The sequence below is a fragment of the Nyctibius grandis genome, chromosome 3 (assembly GCF_013368605.1).
Source record: "Nyctibius grandis isolate bNycGra1 chromosome 3, bNycGra1.pri, whole genome shotgun sequence".
Taxonomy (NCBI): Eukaryota; Metazoa; Chordata; class Aves; order Nyctibiiformes; family Nyctibiidae; genus Nyctibius; species Nyctibius grandis.
Genome location: NC_090660.1, coordinates 97,694,112 through 97,713,687, shown reverse-complemented (window position 1 = coordinate 97,713,687; position 19,576 = coordinate 97,694,112). Strand labels below are relative to the sequence as shown.

The 19,576-nt window shown below is 41.7% G+C and overlaps 1 protein-coding gene across 2 annotated transcripts in view; it reads right to left on the bottom strand.

Annotated features, from left to right (window-relative positions):
• The window catches only part of STK3 (serine/threonine kinase 3), a 153,483-nt gene extending 150,159 nt beyond the window's left edge, over positions 1-3,324 (bottom strand). For both annotated transcript variants that reach the window (XM_068396881.1, XM_068396882.1), the window contains exon 1: positions 3,015-3,324. In XM_068396881.1, coding sequence (XP_068252982.1) covers positions 3,015-3,037 — 23 coding nt within the window. In that variant the 5' untranslated portion in view covers positions 3,038-3,324. The remainder of the gene's footprint in view (positions 1-3,014) is intronic.
• Positions 3,325-19,576: the final 16,252 nt, after the last annotated feature.

Here is a 19,576-nt window from a genome sequence, read left to right as displayed (position 1 = left end):
GAAAGCCTTGAGACATTTACACTGCTTTACATTGTTCACACAAGTAGTTTAGCTTATTGTACTGCATACTTACATTTAGTTTTCTACCAATAAAACCCAAGCAAACTTACACTTCTGTCCCATTGTTTTCAGGAGGAACTTGACAACTGTCATCAATATGGCCTTACATGTCCATTGACACCAACATTAAAACCAGTGTATTTTTCACAGACAGTTCATATTTTAAAAAAGAGTTTTTTCCTTCCCACAAAATTTAAATGTCAGTGAAAATTAAACTGCTCAAGTTTAAAGAAAGGACTGGAAAACCTAAATTAACGTGCTCCATGCTTGTTAAGAGGCCTTTTATTTGGCAGCAGTGGGCAGCAGATGGGCAAGATTAAAAACTATGTGTTTGACAGACTTGTGTATCTAGCTACTTTCCTTCTCACTTGTATGTAATCTATCTCCTCACACCTGAGTATGCCAATATATACAGAAAAATGCAACAATAATAACAGAGGAAAATTACAAGACTCAGAAGCAAATTTTGTGTCTCTTTCCAAGAGTGAATGTGTTTTTAGTGAGGTGAAGAAGTATAAAGCACATCTGAAATACAGTTAGAAATTCAGATGCAAGAAAACACTTTGTGTCAACTCCTGCACAAATTGTTCAGTATAAAATCAGAACACTTACTCTAAATTATTTTTAAAAGTAAACAAAATTATTCTGAAAAGGACTCCTCCTTAGAAGTCTTGTTACTGTTGCAGTACATTGGCCAAACAAGAAAAGCTAGTGATTTTGACAGCATCCCCATTTAAAAGCCACACTGGCCCAGCCTGTCAACTTGGGCATCATCACTGCTACTTTCTGAAGGGCTGTTTTAAAGATTTACACAACACACAACCGTGTTGTCAGTTCCTTTACAGAGAAGGGGGGACTGAAAGTGCCCTGCACCTGGGAGAGAACACTGGGATTCTAGGACATCCATGCAGCTTTGAAGTGTTCATATAAAATTCTTGCTACCTCTAGATGAATGTCTTGTGCTACAGATATCGTGGCAATCGATCCCTGTCAGTAAGTGTTCCTGTGGGCAGCAGGCACCAAATTAAAGAAGTCTAGTGCTCACATCTATTTCACCAAGCAAACATGGTGTGCCCATCCCAAGCCGCTACTGCACCCAAGGCAGGCATCAAAAAAAAATCAGCCCACAAAATATAATCTGTACTCCTTCTAGACTTGCAGAAAAAGGGGGGTGGCCTAGCAGAATAGTTGGGAACACCAATCAGAAAACTGTAAAAAACAACGGATAAAGGGGATATATATGCACCTTTATGAAAAACTTAGTTGAAATCTTATGAAAACCTGAGTTAATATCTTATTAAAAACCGAGTTCAAATCTTCCCTCCCACTAAAGAAACAAATCCATTAAGTTCTCATCACATTCAAATTTCTAAAAATAAGCTTTAAAAAACATGGAAAGTATACAAACATGCCAGAGAGTTTAAAAGTTCTCTCATCAGCTTTCTAGTTCTTCCTGACTGAATCTAAGGATTTAAACAGTTCTTCACTTTCAATTAGGCCAGACACACACCTCCAGCTAGGTAACAAAGTTAGAGCAAATCCCAGATCTTCCAAAAGAAAAATCTTGTAGGTTATGCTAACTTCAATCCTTTGATATCACCAGATTCCAAGCTTTGCACTGGTGCTGGTAACTGATTACTCCTCATACATTCCCATTTCTTCTCCTAAACCCTCGCCAGTGCCCGTCCTACTTCCTTTATTTGAGATACGCAGCACTGTCAGCCTGAAACTACAGTGTAGGCCTGTCCCTCCTCACCCCATCACCTGCTAAAAACACTCTGCGTAACAACTACGGATCAATTCTTGGTCAAAGTTTTCAGTAGTAGATACTGTTCCATTGCCTGCTAAAAAACACTCTGCACAACAACTGCTAATCAGTTCTTGGTCAAAGTTTTCAAGTAGTAGATACTGTTAATTGTTGTATTATTGGAGGAAAAAAACGTAGAAGTTCAAGACCACATTCTTCCCAAGTCCTGTCATCCCACAGCATGCTGTTTTAAAGAATTTTAGAGGTTTTAAATGTGGAATGTAAAAGTTTTAAAGTAAAATGTAAAAATTGATTTATCATCTTCTACGACCAGTTTATATTGTGTAGTCCCTAGATTTTTCATTAAATTAACAGGAAGCAAGAGTAAAATACTTGGAGCTCTAAGACAGTAAGCGTATATGTAAACTGTACATTCTGTATACCACACATCCTATGTAATATATAACTATGCCAAGAAAGGATTGTTCCAATTTAAATATACCCATAGAAATAAAGCAAAATTGTTTTGTGCACTAAGGCAAGTGTCACATTTAAAGCAAAAGCTCATGGCTTTACATCATTACACATGCACACAGAAAGAAGTCAAATGATAAATGCTAAAAGAAAACCCCACACCACATAGTAATTAAGATGACCAGATAGCCTATATATTTCAGAAGATACATATACTATGGGAATACTCTTGATTTTTTCCTCTTCCCACTCCCTGATTTGCAACTGCAACTATGCAACTCCCACCCCCACAAGCATCTCTCCACCAGCAGGACACAAGGGCACTTTCTAATGTAGAAACATACGAACAACTCCTTATGTCGGTTTCTTCCACACGCTCTAACTATAAAGTGCACAGACCCCCAGGCCACAAAGGACTCTTCTTGGCGATGAAGTTTCCCCTCGTTTCACATTAAAATGTTCCTCTGGCAACTCAACTAGCCCCTAAGGGTTTGCCTCCACCTGGACGTTCACTCAGGACGGTTACTTAGGGGACACCCCCCTCTAAAAACGACCTTCCCCAACGCAACACAACCCCTTCTCAGGCCCCGTCGTTGTCCCGCCGCCCCCCTCACAGCGCCCAGGACTGGAGTCTCCCGAGGCCGACGGGGCCCCGCCCCCGCTCCCCGCCGGCCCAAGGCCTCACCCCGCCTCGCTCCCGGAAGGGGAAGGGGCCGCCAGGGAGGGTCGTTACCTCTTGGGCGCTGCCTGCTCCATGCCGCTGCTTGCCCCCGGCCCCGCCGCCTGGAGGGGGGGCTCCCAGCCAAGCCCCCTTGGCAGCACCGGGCCGGTAGCCGCTAAACTCCTCCCAACTTTCGTACGAGCTCGCTGGCCCTTTAAACGGGGCTCGCGCCCTCCCTCGGCGGCCGCCGCCGCTCCCGGCCTCTCTCAGGCAACCGCCACTACCGCTACCTACCCGGCGGCCGCCGGAGGCCCGCCCCCTCGCGACCTCTCAGTGGTTACAACCTGCGCCATTGCAAGTGCTGATTGGGCGGCACGGAAGTCGCTCCGAGCGGCAGGAGGGACGAGGCCCCACCCCAGCACGGGAAGAGCGGGCGGTGTCGCGCCGGCGGGAGGGGAAGAACATGGAGGCGGCGGCAGTGCCGCCGGCGGGGGACGGGGCAGAGGCGCCGCGCTCCCGGCATGCTCCGCGCGGCTGTGCCCCGCGGGGCACGCCGGGAGGTGTAGTCCTCTCGAGGAACCGACCCCACCCGTTCCTGCAGGCGGGGCGGCCGCGGGGGCCTGGCCGGGCGAGGCAAACCGGGCGGCGGAGAAACAGAGGCCCGCGGCCCTGAGGCGCCGCCGAGGCGAAGGACAGCCGTGCTTCCCCCACACGCTGACCTCATCCCCCGACCCTTGGAGCTGGGCCTTCGGGCAAGGGCAGGCCTGGGGCAGAGCCGCGGCCTGAGGCGGAGGCTGAGAGCGGCTCTTCCCCCCGCTGCCGCCCCCGGGCCCCGTCACCTCGGGGCAACGCTGCCGGGCGGCCTGCGCCTTTCATCCGCCTGTCTGCACCAGCCGAGGGGCAGCCGCACTCGGTGCTGAGCTGCATCCAGCCACTCCTTGAGAAGTTAAATCTCTCCATGGACAGCTGGCTCCAGAGCACAGCAGAGAGGAAGACTGAAGTTAGTCATGGCAGGACGGGGGAGCTGCTCTCCAAAGCTGGCCTGGGTGACACCATACAGCTTTGAGATGAAAAACGCTGGCACTTGGCACTTGACTTTTTAGTGCCAAAGCATACAAGTTACCTTGCAAAGCCATAGGAAGCTGTCACGTAATTATTCAAGCAGCAGATTATAGGCCACCGAGTATCGTATGACAGTTATCTGCGATTTCTCCGCCTTACAACTTCTGACTTTCTGCTGTTTATGTAGCAATTGAAGATACTGACAAAGCATCCAGGTAGATCCAGCCAAGTCAATACAAGAAAAGCTTAAATGTTCAAGCCAATTTCCGTATCCTTTCCTGAAAGTAGATTTATTTGCCTAACTGATGGAAGTTCAAGGGAGTAAAACACTTGGGCAAGATCCATATACATACTGAGATGCTCAAGTTCCACTTTAAGCTGATTTTAGATGTACAACAGCACTCCCCCTTAAAAAAGTCCTCACTCCATACCTAATTTCATCTCTTTGATGTGCATTAGCAAGGGAATTTTGAATGACGGAAGTCCTACTGTTGTGCAAGTCCTTGACTTTGCCTGAGTCAATCCAGTCCAGTTGACTCACTGTGGTCAGGCTAAATGCACAATGGCAATACTGAATGAACCCGTAAAACAAATCACACACCAACATATGACCTTTTGGGTTTCTTTGTTTTTCTGAATCATGGAAAAACTGCAATAGAAAATCTTCCTTTGCACAACAGATTAATGCAGAGCTCTTCAACTATCATCCCACAAGCCAGTGTGGTTTACCAGCAGTACTGCCAGATGTGTCCATGCCATAGACAACTGTTTGTAGGAGATGCCAAAAAAACCCCACCCAGGAGAAGGAGCCAGCAGATGCCTCAGATGCAGTGTGGTATGAGTGTCTTAGAAAGTGGTGAGGAGGAACTGCGCAAGACTTCCTGTCTCCCACTTCTAGGACAAGTGAGGTCAGGCAGGTAGAAGATGCCATGTGGCTAGTGTCCAAGTTTGTTTTACAGGGTATTCGGATGTACCCACTGATCAATTATTATTTACATTTCACCAATTTCACCTAATGAAGGGTAGCCTGACATCCCTGTTTGGCTGTGATACTCCTGGAATGCAGAGACTGTCTCCACATCCTTTAACACAAATCTTTAAAGCAATATTTTGTTCAGGCTATTTCAGAGGAGGCAGTTTTTTTCCAGCCTCTCAAGCCAAAGCTGTGATAAACTCTACATTTGAGCAAGGAAAAGCAATCTTAAAAAAAATACAGGTACTATATTACAGTTGTAGCAGCAACACAAGGAAAGGGAGCCGAGAAGTGCTCCCTCTTCCTGTTCACGCATATATGTCTTTCTCTGGAAAAAGTTCAGTTAAACAGCCTAATCTGCCATTCTTCCCTCGCCCTTCAACAACAGCCAATGAGAACAAGTCTGAAGAAAATTTATCCAAGAAAAGCAGATTTAGATATTAGCTCTCTTCATTCAAAAAAAATTAATACCACAATCTACACTCCCAGAAAATACCCTGACCACCCGATAATTGAGGAAGAAGGGGACAGGAGTGTCCTCCATCTCTGCCACTGAAGAAAGAAGAGTGTGAAAAAAACTAAGATGCCTGAAACAGAAAGAGTTGGGTTACCTGGCTTTAACCTAGTGAGTCAGTGTCAAAAAATACAGACGTAATTCCATGCTTTTCTCACAGAAGTTTCAGTTGTGCCTTATTCAACTGCCAGAATGCTTTCTAAGTACATATGTGCTGAAAATAAAATATCAATAAGAAGATAACATATATATCATAGTATTTTTCAAGATCATTTTATTAATCTCTTATAATTTCAAATGGTATTTTTAGTTGATAACATTGGAATAAATAACATCTCTCACCTTTCCCCTGCAACATGAATTTGGGAACCGTGCTGTGAAATCTAACACTGATTTGGTATTCATTACAATACTGTACCTAGCCACCAGCAAAGAAGGAACTTTGAAAGGGAAAACAGACTCTCTCTGTTCTACTACCTCATTCAGGCTTTCTGGTCAAGGGAAGTCTAGATGTTCTGGAGGCATGAATATACTATGAGATTGCTGATGTCTAGACAACATGGAGATGAGGAAGTTGTAGACAATCTACATGAGTATTCCCGTGATCTCTTCCAACACTGGAAGTATATAACACTGCTAAGAAGGCAGGTGAGTAAGAAAAGGCTTAATGTAGCCCAATCTTAAAAATATAGGAGAAAGCTGAATGAATTACTCTTTTTCTTCTGAAGTATTATTTCATCCATTTCACCAATTTATCAGCATGCATTAGGACTCCCTTCTCTGCAGAACTGGCATCAACATCAAATACAATTCCTTAGACCAAAGGATGGATGAAGATCATACTTAGTTTTTGAGTACTATAATTATTTTATATTATAATGTAGTTTTGTAAACAGATAAAATAATTTCTATTATAATTACTTACGCTGCAATGGAATCAGGAATCAGGATGGCCTGGGCAAGTATTAGGTGCCTAATAACCACAAACTAAGACAGTCCCCAAGCTCCTTAATATATGAACCAAAAAGTTCCAAGGTGTCCTGCCTCAGTTGCATATGATTTGTAATAAACCTGAGAAGGATAAAAATTACTTGAGAAGCTCATTGTCTGAGTTTCTAACAGGTATTACTAATGGTAAGATTTAAATTCCAAATATACACTTCAAAGTCATTCATAAATGTCATGCAAATACATTATGTATGTTATAGTAGGGACCTTATCTTGTTCCTTTGGTAGCAAATAAAAGCAGCATTTACTTCAGAAGGTATTCGATCAGGCTCATTTAAACAATGTGCATTGTAACTAATACACGGCGCTACTGGAAAACAGCAGAATTAATAGTACATGTTTTGCAAGAGGTGTATGTCACAAACACCTTATGCTCTCCAAACAGAATACCCCTAGTCCTTCATCATGTCCGTGGTGCTTTTCACAGCCTAGCTCCTTTCCCCGTGTGCTTTCTACCCTTTCACTGCAGTAGCTCCCCAGTTCTTTTGCAGGGTCCTCGATGCCCTCTCCCTCAGTGTCCCCTCTATCATTCCACAATAGCTCCGTTCACCCCCTGGCACGCCAAAACCGGCAATATCCTTACTGCCTGCATAGACCCCCTAGCATGCCCCCAGCTCTGTGCTCCGTACAACCCCTCCACGTCACTATCTCACTGTGCCTTGGCCCACTCCAGCATTACCTCACAGAGTTACGAGTATCCTGCGTCTGTATCACAACCCGGTGTTTAGCTCACAGGAGAAGGCTGCAGGTCGGTCTGCAGCATGCTCCCAAACCCAGCAGCTACGGACAGAGTTTCCTTTACTTTCCCTTGCCATGGGGTGGACTGCACCACAAACAGGGCGTTCCCTCCTCTACCCATCACCTATGAGTTTTGTAAAAATAGGAACTTACTATCATTACAGACTTCCAATTTTTTGTCAAACATGGTTAATATTGGCCAGCTAAGCCACAAATGATTGTGAAGGGGAGAAAGGCAAGGAACGGCAGGCAAGCACAGAGATAGAGTGCATGCGGAAGCCTGATTTCCTTAGAAACTGATTCATAAATTCAGTCATAAATAGCCAACAACAACATGTTTGCATGTCTCTCCCTGTGACTGCCTGATAACGATCTGGTATGCTGAAAGTTAAGGAAAAGGCCTTGAATGAAATACCAGCTTGTTTATACAAAAGATAAGAAAAACTCACTTGTGCCTGTATTTTTTCCTACCTATCACGTCTAATGTGAAACAACCTTGAAGGCTTATCTAAGAATTTGTTATATACTTTCTTAACGCTGTCAGTCATAAAATAGTTATAAATAAAATATGAAAGAACAGCATATTCTCAAGTTTGGACTAAAATGTAGATATTTTTAAAGCGAGTATTTAATCAAACTTAGGAATAAAGAATAATTGGTTTTTATTTCTTTTCCAGAACTATTCACAACTTAATGGTTAATTAATGTCACATAAAAGGAAATGGACTTTTTGCTGGTCCAGCAAAAGAGAGATGCAGAAAATAGTCAGGAAATATAGGTACAGATTCTGCCATCCATATCCACTCTATTAAAATCAGCACGATTCACAAAATTCCTACTTGAAAGTAAAAAGAGCACTAAAAACCTGCAAGAGTAAAATATTAGCTGCACAGCTGCAATTCCTCTCACTGGCTAGTATACATCATTTTGGTATCCAAAATATTATTACTAGACCTAAAGACATTTGTTGATTAGGATAGGATTTTTCTGTTGACTAACCATTTAGCTCACATTCTTAGTAACAGGCTGTACATAGACTTACTATTGGCTATTTTTCCTATTATAGCACACTATGGTAAAAATAAACCATGGATACAGAGTTGCTATTTACAGTTAACCACAGAAGATATTCCAGACTGTACTACAGCTGTGTTGATTGCGCTCGTGGGATCTACAGATTACCATCAACTTGAATAAAAAACTCATTTTGGTTTGTAAAACAGTTACTGTTGTTGTGGTAATACTGAGGGTTACTCTGGATTCCCTTCTACACCAAAATATTCCCCCTCTTTCTGGGGGCAATCATCTGTTCTCCAGTCTGCAAAGAAGTATGCTCACACCCTGGAGAATAAATAACTAACACTTAACTAGCAAGGCTTGATGCCTGTGTTAGGAATGGAAACTAGTATCAATAACTAAAGAATGATCGAATCATTGTTACTTGATGAAGCAAGTGCTACACAAAACGAACTTCAGCTGCCTGAATACACACAGCTTTATGCCCAAGGCTTCCACCACCATGAAGGCTGCATTTTCTCCCATCTTCCTTTAGCTCCTGAGCTGAGAGTTTGAGGAATACATAACAGAAACGTTTAGTGAAGATAAGGGTATTTTTTTATTTTGGGGGACAATGCTTTCAAGAGGCTAACAAGACCCATGCTTTCAGATTTAGAGAAGGGAAGCTTCCTTGCCCTTGTGGGCCTTTCCCAGAAGTGCTCAAAGAGAAATGTAAAAAGGTGGGAAGCAGAAGAACAGAACAACAATTGACAAATAAGGAGAATCCAATACAACTGGAAAGCACATCATGAATACTGAGCACTACAAAAGCAATGCCATGAAATGCTTACAACTTATTCAATTATAGAGCTTTTTTTTTAATAAAACCCTTCCTATTTATTTCTGAAGTGCATCTCCAGCTTGCTTCATAGATATTACAAAGCCAGTGTTTTGTATGTGGAAGAAGCACTCATTCTAAATGCTTTAAAATCCAGAAACCACAAAATTTCAGTTTCCTACTTTTTTCCAACCTTTCCCAATCAAAACATGCCAGAAGATCATAATTCAAGTTCAAATAAGCTACTCGTATAACATGTACAGTCACACTTTAAAAAAAACCAACTAAATACAATTCTAGGCTTTAAACTTCAGAAAAAAAGTTCAGTGGCATAACAGCCATTTCATGACTGACTGTAAAGTAATGGGTCTGATTACAAGATAAGATCCCGTGGAAAGTAGAAATACATTGAAAACAAGAAAAAGATCCAGATTTGCACTTACATTCCCATTCTGCTCTTAAAAGCAGCGGGAAGCCTTGCCCACAGCAGCCCATGTACTAAAGCAGCAGCAAAGCAGCAAATAATAAAGTTTCATGGAACTGGCTTTATACGATGAACTGATTTGAGCATCCACTAATCAGGTTTGGTTTGGTTCATTAGGGGAGAGCTTTACGGCATCCTCACCGTTACCCAGGATGAGTACTTAAACTACTGTCACTACCAAGCAAGGGAACTTTCTGCTGAAAACAAAACTTTGAAGTGCCTGAGTGTACATAGGTCAGGCTATGAAACCACAGCAAAACATAAAGCAAGTTACTATCTACAGAGCTTATGAACCCCATTAAATTTGAGACCTAAGCTTTTTCCACTATTCCTTCACTAAAAATAAATTTTCTTAGTTGGAAGCAGAAAACCAGTGGAAGATTAATGGATTTATTTAATAGCAAAAAAGAGTTTATCAACAGACATCAGCTCCACTCATTTTTACCCAGGCAGAAAGAAAATATTCTGGTGGTATAATTTTCTCTGCAGAGCGGAGCAAAATAGAGCAATTCCATATGTAAGGAGCTTTCTTAATGGAAACAGTTAATTTACCACATGAGGAATATCACATGCATACCGCTTCCACCTAAAATGAATCACTCCTTCCAGTTGAGAAAACTGAGGTCTTTTATCTTCCTCAGGGTGGAGTTCATCTCCTCCCATAGATCCCTACAGAATAAAACTGCTAATCGTTTTAAGATTTAAAGACATTACTTCTTTGTGTTCATATATCACATTTCAATGTCTTCTAAACAAGACAGAGCTTAATGATTTTGTGTAACCTTGAACTGGCCAGTACACAACTTTTATTGCTTCATCCTTGAGCTCTTCTGTAGTTCCATGATCTAATTTGTTACACTGGTGGTATTAAGCTGCTCTTACTGGATTAACAATACACAGTTTAAGTTCCTTAAAGCTAATTTTAAAATGAATGTGCTGATTTGAATACTAGGTAAAACAATGAGAAACTGAAACAGAAGAAAAAAGGCAAACTACATGTTTTAATATATGCTGCATCTCTCCTTCAGTAAGATTAATAGATAGTAAATCCCTGCTCTATGCGGTTCAAACTAGGCAGAATGCGTCTAGGACCTGATCCAAAATCTGTTAACATCAACAGAATCTTTCTTTCAAATATACTACTTTGGGGATCAGTTCTCAAAGGAGAGTCCTATCTCCTCAAATTAGAGACTCGTCTAATTTGCTCATGGGAGTGTGAATATAAATGCAGATTTTTGCTTGACTGGTGTTTCCATCCTCAGCCTGATTCATCTCCCAGGAGGATGGAGGAAAGGTCAAAATCAGAGGCAGATCACATTAAACACTACCACCATTTATTTGATGTTACCTCTAATAATATGTCATAGGTTCCTTTGATTAGAAACGATGCAGTCAGAGAAGATAAACAGTGTAGAAGTGGTCCCCTTATCATGGAATAGATACTAAGCATCTGGAAAATTTGCTGTTCGGAGTCACAGGGGCACTTATGCAATGTTGTATAATGTCTTGCATATTAATGTATAATGCATTACAATATCAATGTATAATATGCATTGCATATTATACAATATGCAATGGTATAGTAATTTTAAGTGAGAAAATGTGTAGGAAGATTAAAGTCACACAACTGTGTTAGTATACCCACAAATATATACAGCACTAGTTATACATAAAGTAACAGGAACAACACATTATAAACACAAATGCTTGATCCTATGCTGTGTTATTGACATTTATCCTGACCTTTCAAAATGGTCTTTCAAAAACAAGTACCTCATTTTAACAGGTGTGGGATACTCAACAGCTCTTAATTAAATGCCTCAAAAGCAGACTTTAAAAATGTGTTCTAAAGTATATTGAATTAGACTCCACAAGACCAGTTTTTGGCACCTGTTCTTGAAATGAGAAAAAAAACAAAACATGCTGAACCAAGATTATGCATTATTTTCCAGGAATTCAGCAATTTCTTGGGGAGATTAAATTTACTGCAGCTTTGAAATAACAGGGTTACTGAACATTCTGAACGGTTGAGTGTCTCTGCAGGACTGGATAACAGCTAGCACAGGGGTCTCAGGGGATTTTATTGTAGTTGACCCATCCTCCTGTTCTGTTCCTACTTTTACATGCAAAAGAAAATGTTTGTGCTTGATGATACAATATTTATAGCCACAAGTAACAGTCAATTCCTTTCTGATTTTACTGTACCAGCATGTACAAGAAATATATAAAGCTATATATATTATTGCTGCTACTTTGCAAGATGTTGTATATATTGTAAAACTGGCTTTCTAATAGAAGGCAGCTAAAGACCTCTGCACTTAAATCTGCCAAAGCTGATACAGCAATCACAAACATGTGTTGTTACACTTCTTGTGGCTCATCTCCACATGGTGCAGCTGTTGTGTTGGCTAAAGAAAATGCAGGCCCAAGGGAAACAAATTTAATTCAGCTGGGGTGACTTCCACTAAAAAAAAAACGTGTTTTGAGAACAGGTGTCTTACAGTAAGGGGGATTGTTTGAGAGGTTTTCCCCAAACTTGCTTTGCTTCTAGGAAGTCTGTTCTAAAGTGGTGTGTCTGTGATAATAATCTCTTGCAGTCTAATTTTTAAATAATACCCTTCAGAAATGCAATGGATTCCAGAAATTCTGTTTTTGTTTGTCTTAGTCCTAGGACAGGAAGGCTAGCACAGGACCTTATCGTGCAAGTTAGAAGCTGGAGGGAGCCTCAGTGCTGTTATTTGGATTCCTCAGCCTTAAGAAAGTTTGTTTAATCAACAAATGACTGTGCTAAGGCAGACCCACAGGCCATGTAAGTCACCAGTTGACACCCCTAGAGCTGTGCCAGTTTATACCTATATATTTATTGTTTTAAGCTTAATTTTTTACTAAAGTCACTTAATTATCACTTCCTCCTAAATATATTCTCATTTACTCCAAATAAATAAGCTAAGCTATACTATGTAGTCTAATGAAACAGTATTAAGGGTATGACTTTCTTTTGCTTTTCCAGAAAGGCGTTTACCTTGCGTACTGATACCTTCTCTAGTTCCGTCATGCATTCCTGCCCCTCTGATTCCTGCGTCCTGTGGTACATCAGAGTGGAAAGTGTTTGACTGATGCTCAGCGGCTGATTCAGCAGCCTTCCTGCCGTGGTCAGTAGCAGATCCCACAGCACTGAGGCAGCGAGATCCCTGGAAGCTGGGAAACACTCTTTTCCCAGCAGGCTCACAGGAGGTTCCTCTCTCTCTCTCTCTCTCTCTCACCGCTGGTTGAGCCAGCCCTTCAGACAGACACAGCAGCAGCCAGCAGATCTTTCTCTTCCTGTTGTCAGCCCTCTTTTCAAAATAAGGTTGCTCCAGAGGGTAGTCTCTTGTTGTGTAGGTGTCTTCATACTGCATTTTCCTCCTTTGGGCCTGTTTTTTCTATCTCCCACAAGGTCAGAATTCGTCCTCTTTGAGGAAATGGAAGTCCAAATGAGGGATGATTTTTCCACACAGACCCCATTCCTACAGAGATGCTTCTTCTATAGGTCCTAAAGGAGCTGCTCTTGGCTCTTCCTTCTCAGATCTTAACTAAATAAATATTATGACGACAAACTTCGGTTTTTCTTTTTGCAAGGTTAAGCTTGTTATCTCTTACATCAATCTTTATTGCTACATGTTCTGTCCTCAGAGTGTTATGCAGACCTTGGACAGCTTTTTAGGCTTCTTCTCAAGTTTCTAAATTGGAGACCCAGTATTCCTACTGAATTCCTCCTTTTGAATAAAATCCAGAACTCACTCAGGTCAATAGCAAAATTCATGAGATTTTTGTCCTCTGTGTATATCTGCACATAAAGACCTGTAACAGATCTTGCATTTTTTCAGAATTCCCCTTACCAAGGAAAAGAAACTTACTCTGCCGTTACCACTTTTCTCAGCAGGAATTGTGACAAAGTCTCACTGATGGCAGGAACTGCCATGGCCGTGCCTAATGTCAAAAGCCAGGAGCAGATGGACCTGGACTACACCCTGCCAGTGAGGGAGAAAAGGATCCTGATAAACAAAATAAGGAGAACCAACTGTAGAATACAACCTGGGTTCACAGTGAAGCCATCATGGAGACACTCAGTCTTAATTGTGTGTGTGTGCAACCAGATTCTTTTCTAAACACTGAAAAAAAAGAATTTAATATTTGTAGAGTGAGATTGATTCAGCAGAGTGTCTGAGTGTCACCCAAGGAAGCTGGTTGAAGTGATATCCAAATTTAAGACTAACCTCTTGCTTTTCATGGCATTGGAGTATGTGCTTATCAGCGAAGTTTTATGTTTGAGGTTCAGGGAGAAGGTGATGGCCATCTCCTCTGAATGCTTTTGACTGATTTTCAGAACACTGCTGGCAGTCTTCCAGCTGGAGGCCTGGCCATTAGATAAGCTTAACATTATGGTGGCCATTTGCAAAACAGATGAGAGCAGAAATAGCAAGAGGAAATGAGAAACCTAAGAAACCTGCTGGAACTCCCTGCAAATAAAGACCCAACCTTGGAAGGAAAAGTCTTAGATCCCTCCACTGAAAGAAAAATGGGTGAGCATAAGTTTTCAGCTGCTAAAACTATAACCGCTATCCCAAGGGAGATAAAAGCACCAGCCAAAGAAAGACCACCACAAGTGCCAGCCTCAAGGAATCTAGAAAACATTACACTTGCTTCCTTTGTGAGAGTCTGCACAGAAGTTTTCAGGTATTACCAAATAGGATCCCTTTGCTTCTGCTTTCAGGTTATTTTTTTAATGATGAAGCCCATGGCCATCCTGGCTAAGAATCCTGTTTAATAATCCCTCCTTTTCCAGTATTTAAATAGTGTCACATGGCATTGGGCATTACACTACCAGAAGATTTGACAGATATCATTTGGCAGACCCTGTGGTGGCCGTTCACATCACCATTTCATCTGCCTCTTCCCCCTCTCTGCCAGAAATTCCTGTTTCTGGAAGTGGCTTGGCAAAAGGGGCCATATCTATAGTTCAGGAATTTTAGTTCCATCAGATGCTGTAACTCACACTTGCAAACAGATACAGCTGAGAGCTGTTCATTTTTGTTCTTCTTTTAATAGCTGAAGTTGCCTTTGCACTGGCATTTGGAAATATTGTGAGCAGCGATCCTTGGTTACCACACTTTCACTATCAGGGTTTCACGTGGCAGTGGAACTTATGTGGTGGAAACAGAAATGGGGCTCTCTCCGCTGATAATTTCCTGGCAGAGGGAAAATATTAAGTCATCTTTTTTTAATCAAATGGTCTCACCTGAGTAAATATTCTAGCAATTCCAATTCTTAATTTTATTATCATAGTCTACTACTCAAGCTGTGTTTTCTGACTGTGCAGCAATAATAGTGCTACAAGCACATGAAGATTTTTCAAACTGGCATTGTATTTGGTTCCTTTTACATTTCCACACATAATCTGCATAACATTATTAAATCTTTCCTGTACATTATTTAGCCTCTGGGATCAAATGAAATCATACATAACTGGAACTCTTTGGGCTTTGACAGATGTCCTCTGGCAGATTTTTTTCAGCAGTTTAAGTTGTTACTGCTCTCAGCTATTTTCTTGGCCTTTTCCTGGAATGGGACATGTCTCAGCTGCTCTAGTGGAAAACACTAACCTCTCAGCCTTTACAGACGATAAAAGCGGGTATGAGTTACTGCACCGGACTTTGAACTGAAATGGCTGAAGCAAAGGTATGGTCCTTTTCACCAGCTCACCTACAGGAAGAGCAATCCTTAACAGACAGCTGTTGAAGGGGTTGGGACCGTAACACGGAGGGCTCGCTTGCAAGCTCTTGGAGGAATATTTACAGCATCTTGCCTCTGGTCCGCTTTCCATGGGAGAGCACAAGGAAGTTGGGTGTGCTCTTAAAACAGCGAAGATTGTAATGAAAATACTTTATTTTTGCAGCTCTTTTTTGTGAGCGTATAGATTCTTCTGAAATCGATCTGCTTTGTGGGCTACCTCCTACTGTAGGTCATGAAGTCAACCTGAGTAATATGGTACCTAGATGGTGCAGAGCTTGTTTCCTTTCATCTATACACCTGCAGAGGGGTTTTTGTGTGGGAGAGAGCTTTTTCTACCTTGTGTATTTTGTAAATAACCCCTTTACTAAAGAAAAACCTGGGCTTACGATCTCTGCCTAAGTTACCACAATTCCTATAGAACTGGGCTGAATAAAAATAGTCATCCCAACATCCCTCCTTTGTGTTTTAAAGCCTCTGTATCAACCTTTTAATATGGCAAAAAACCCACACCATCACATTTTAATGAGCTCAGGCCGTTTCGAAAAACTGAGCATTTAAATCTGTGAATAAACCTAAGAATGTGTCACTGCCTTCAAGAAGCGTACTTTAGTTTTAAGAACCACAGCTGCAACAATAAGATGGAAATTTGACACACACTAGGTTGAAGGTGGCGAGGATTAAAGGTATGGAATTAGAAAAAAAACCCTTGCGCTGTTGAACAGAATATGGGACATAAATCAGTGACTAACTTTGGCTAAGCTTTGCGTTATGGAAGTATGCAGCATTGCAGCTTCGCAGTTATCAGTATTTGTCATCTTGAGTATCAGTACACATGCCAGATGCAAAAGAGGGGCCCAGAGAGAACATGGGGGATGAGGAAAAGAAAATTAATAATTCCGGTGACAATGTACACTATTTTGATGTGAAACAGAACTTCTGTAATATTTCAAGGGACTTACACACACACACATATATACGTATGTATGGAAAAAAGCTGTTGGAAATAAGCCTTTGACTTCAAAATGTGCCTGATTAAAAAGAATACTGATAAGAATTAAGAGGAGAACAGCTGGAACTTTGATTGCAGTTATGTTTTCTTCTGGATGTTTATTTCTAGATCACTTCTGCAGCTGCTTTTATCTACTCCTTAGAAGTTCTTGTAGATTTGAGGAACCATTAGCTGTAAAAGTAAACATCAGCTCTGGTCTGGTTTTATATATCTTCTTGAAAACATTGAGGGGGGAAAAGATAACATTAGACTAATGCTGGACTAGATCAGACTTAAGTGATGCTTTGGACAGCCTTTTAGCGTTTCAGGCTCCACCTGTAACTCCAACAGAAAGTCAAGTATTTCTAGTATTCTTCTTTCAAGCACATAGGAATTACCAAGCTCTAGGAATGAAAATACTCTTTCTGAAAAACTTAAATTCATGTCTCACTGTGGTTCAAAAGACAAAATGCTTTCAAGTGTGCCTCTGCTATCTAGGTACAGGGATGGTCCTTAAAACCAGTTCTGCTGCCTTTCAGCATCTGTCATCTGTAAATATTATGCTTTTAATAAAACAGATCTGCAGTTTTGACTCCACTCTATTTTGTTATTGTAGTTGTTTAAGAATTCTTTAATAACTGTGGGTTTGTATTTGCTCAAAAGCTGTCTGCTTGGAGGCTGGAGAAAGGTCAGGGTTAACCCTGCTTAACCTTAGCTAATGACCTTTGCCGGTGGTCTCGGTGGTCTCCTTTTCAGATCTTGGGAGTGTCAGCAATGCTGCTGTGGCCACAGACTGGCTCTCATGCCAGCTCCCACTGAAATAAACACACTGTATTGTATTTACTTGATGCTTCTTCCCAATAGAAATTCTTACCGAGCCAAACTTGGCAAAGCCCTCTGGCCAAAGTCACACAGACTTCTCTATTTTCAGGTTTCACAAAGAGTTCAAGCACAAGATACATTTTGTTCAAGAATCCTTTCAGGTGGCTTCATGAGTCTTCTTGTGGGGCCTTTCTTGGATTCAGAAAATAATTTTTCAGTTACTATAATCAGCTTTGCCTTCTCTGTTCTGAGCATTTCTGTTAATGATGGAAGCTTCCCCACAGCTCTCCATAGGCACTGTCCTAGGCTCCCTGAAAGCCCCCGGTCCTGGAGGCACCATTGATCCTTGCTTCCATAACAGCCAGGAAGACTGTCATTCCAAAGCGCGCCTTGTCCCAGGGTCTCTGCTGCTCCCCTCCACGTGCACCCAGCCTCCCAAAACAGCAGAGTGCTCTACCTGCGCAGGTGGGCTCCATCAAGCAGTTCAAAGACAGGCAAACTCATGACAACAGTGAGATTCAAAAGCTCCTGCTTGCGTTTGAACGACCAGTAATCATCAGGACAAATGAAGTAGAAAAGGGGAATATGCACGATACTTGAAAGTTTGCAGTGTGGCAGACAGTATCTCTTTCCCCCTTCCACTCATCTGAAAAGCTGAAAATAAGAGACCTCGAGGCAGTTCTCTTTCTGCTGCAGTGTAATGTTCTCGGCTTTCAGCGCTTCTCTGGTGCTAAATTGAGTTCTGGTGTTGAAATGAATAGGGTTTGTATTTTTCTTGGAAACAATTCCCAAAGGGGCGTTTGAAAGAATAGCATAACCAACAAATAATTTTCACCAGCCTATCACAGCTGAGCAGGTCAAATAAATGAAATAATTAATGCAAACAAGGCAGATCCACAATAATTATTGATACTCTTCATGAGATGGACCATGCCATCTAGTACGGACAAAACAGAGGAAACATCCACTTGCTAGTTTTCATCCTACCATTTACCAGCCTGTGTAAGTCACTCAAATACTTCTGAGGGGTCTGAAAAAGGGAACTAAGGAGAGCAAGTGGAATGCCAGTCCTCTGAGCAGAGACCTGCAACTCCACAGGAACAGAAAACAGGGGTCCATGAGCAAAGAAGGTGGAAATCCACTGCTGGGTCTCAGCTCAGACTCATCCTAATTTTACATGCTTTTGATCTGTTGCTGACTCATGATACGCAGAGACCAGAGACTGTCTGCCATGACACACTGGGTGTGCATGTTGTCATCTGAAGGGCTCAGCTCACAGGAAGGGAGCCTTTCTATACTCCAGAGTGATCTTGCCCTGATCTTTCTCCACAGTGGCTGTGGAGAGTTCATGGAGAAAAAGGACTCTTTTTCCCATGCCACAAGCTAGGTCCAAACTGTTCTGCTCTGAAAAATCTCCAAGGTGTATCAGCATCACATCCACAAACTCCGCGTTGGAGCACCTGTCCTTTCACCCAACAGGGTGGTGCACACAGTGGTGCTATGCGGTGGCAGCAGGAGAAGCTGAGGAGAACACCAGATGACTGAGTGCCAACAACTTAACTCATGGAAAACGGCATAAAAGCAGGCACGATGCAAAATCTTACCTAGAATGGTAACTGCTCTTGTTTTTTTTTATAAGCTTTTATTCATTTGTTTATTTTTATGAGGCAATCTGAAAATAATGGCCCTGATTGAGGAGGTCTTTTAGACCAGTGGTAAAACACATACTCAGCAGGTGACTTTGGCATATAAAGAAATTGAAGCACTTGCTTAGGTATTGCCCTGGGTAGTGATGAACTTAAGCATGCGCTTGAGTGCTTTGTTGGATCGTACCCAATAGAGATACAGGTTTGTGTCCAGCCTTGGCAGTGTCTTTAAGAGTTTTCAAATGCCTTACCGTGGTACATTTTCCCTCAATTTCCTCATATTTCAGGAATCTTCAATATCTTAACTTTGAAAGACACTGATTTTATTAAGTGTGGGGTTGCATCAGTAAGATTTGTCTGGACATCCTAGGGGTGAGTCTGCCCAGGAACAATTGGTACTTTTTTGTAATATCCATTATTGTCCTTTTCTTTGAATTAGATGCCACAAACAAGTGAAAAAACACGCAGAGATTAAGACAGACATTGTGCACATCTGTAAGTGATGATTTGCATATGCTTGCACTGTGCTTGCAATGCTCTGAAAATATCTGAAATGCTCTGTCGTATCCTGGTTTATAACATATCCTTCGCCACAGTTTACACATCGAGAATGCATGCTGAAAACAGGAAATACACATGCGGAGTGTAGGTAAAAGAGGATTACAGTATACATATATTCCACAGAATAGTCCCAGTTTAAGAGTATCATAAGCATCAGACTTGCATAAACAAATCAGTGCTTAACCCACAGATGTATCTAATGACCATATGGATTCTGCATGTTTACAACTGC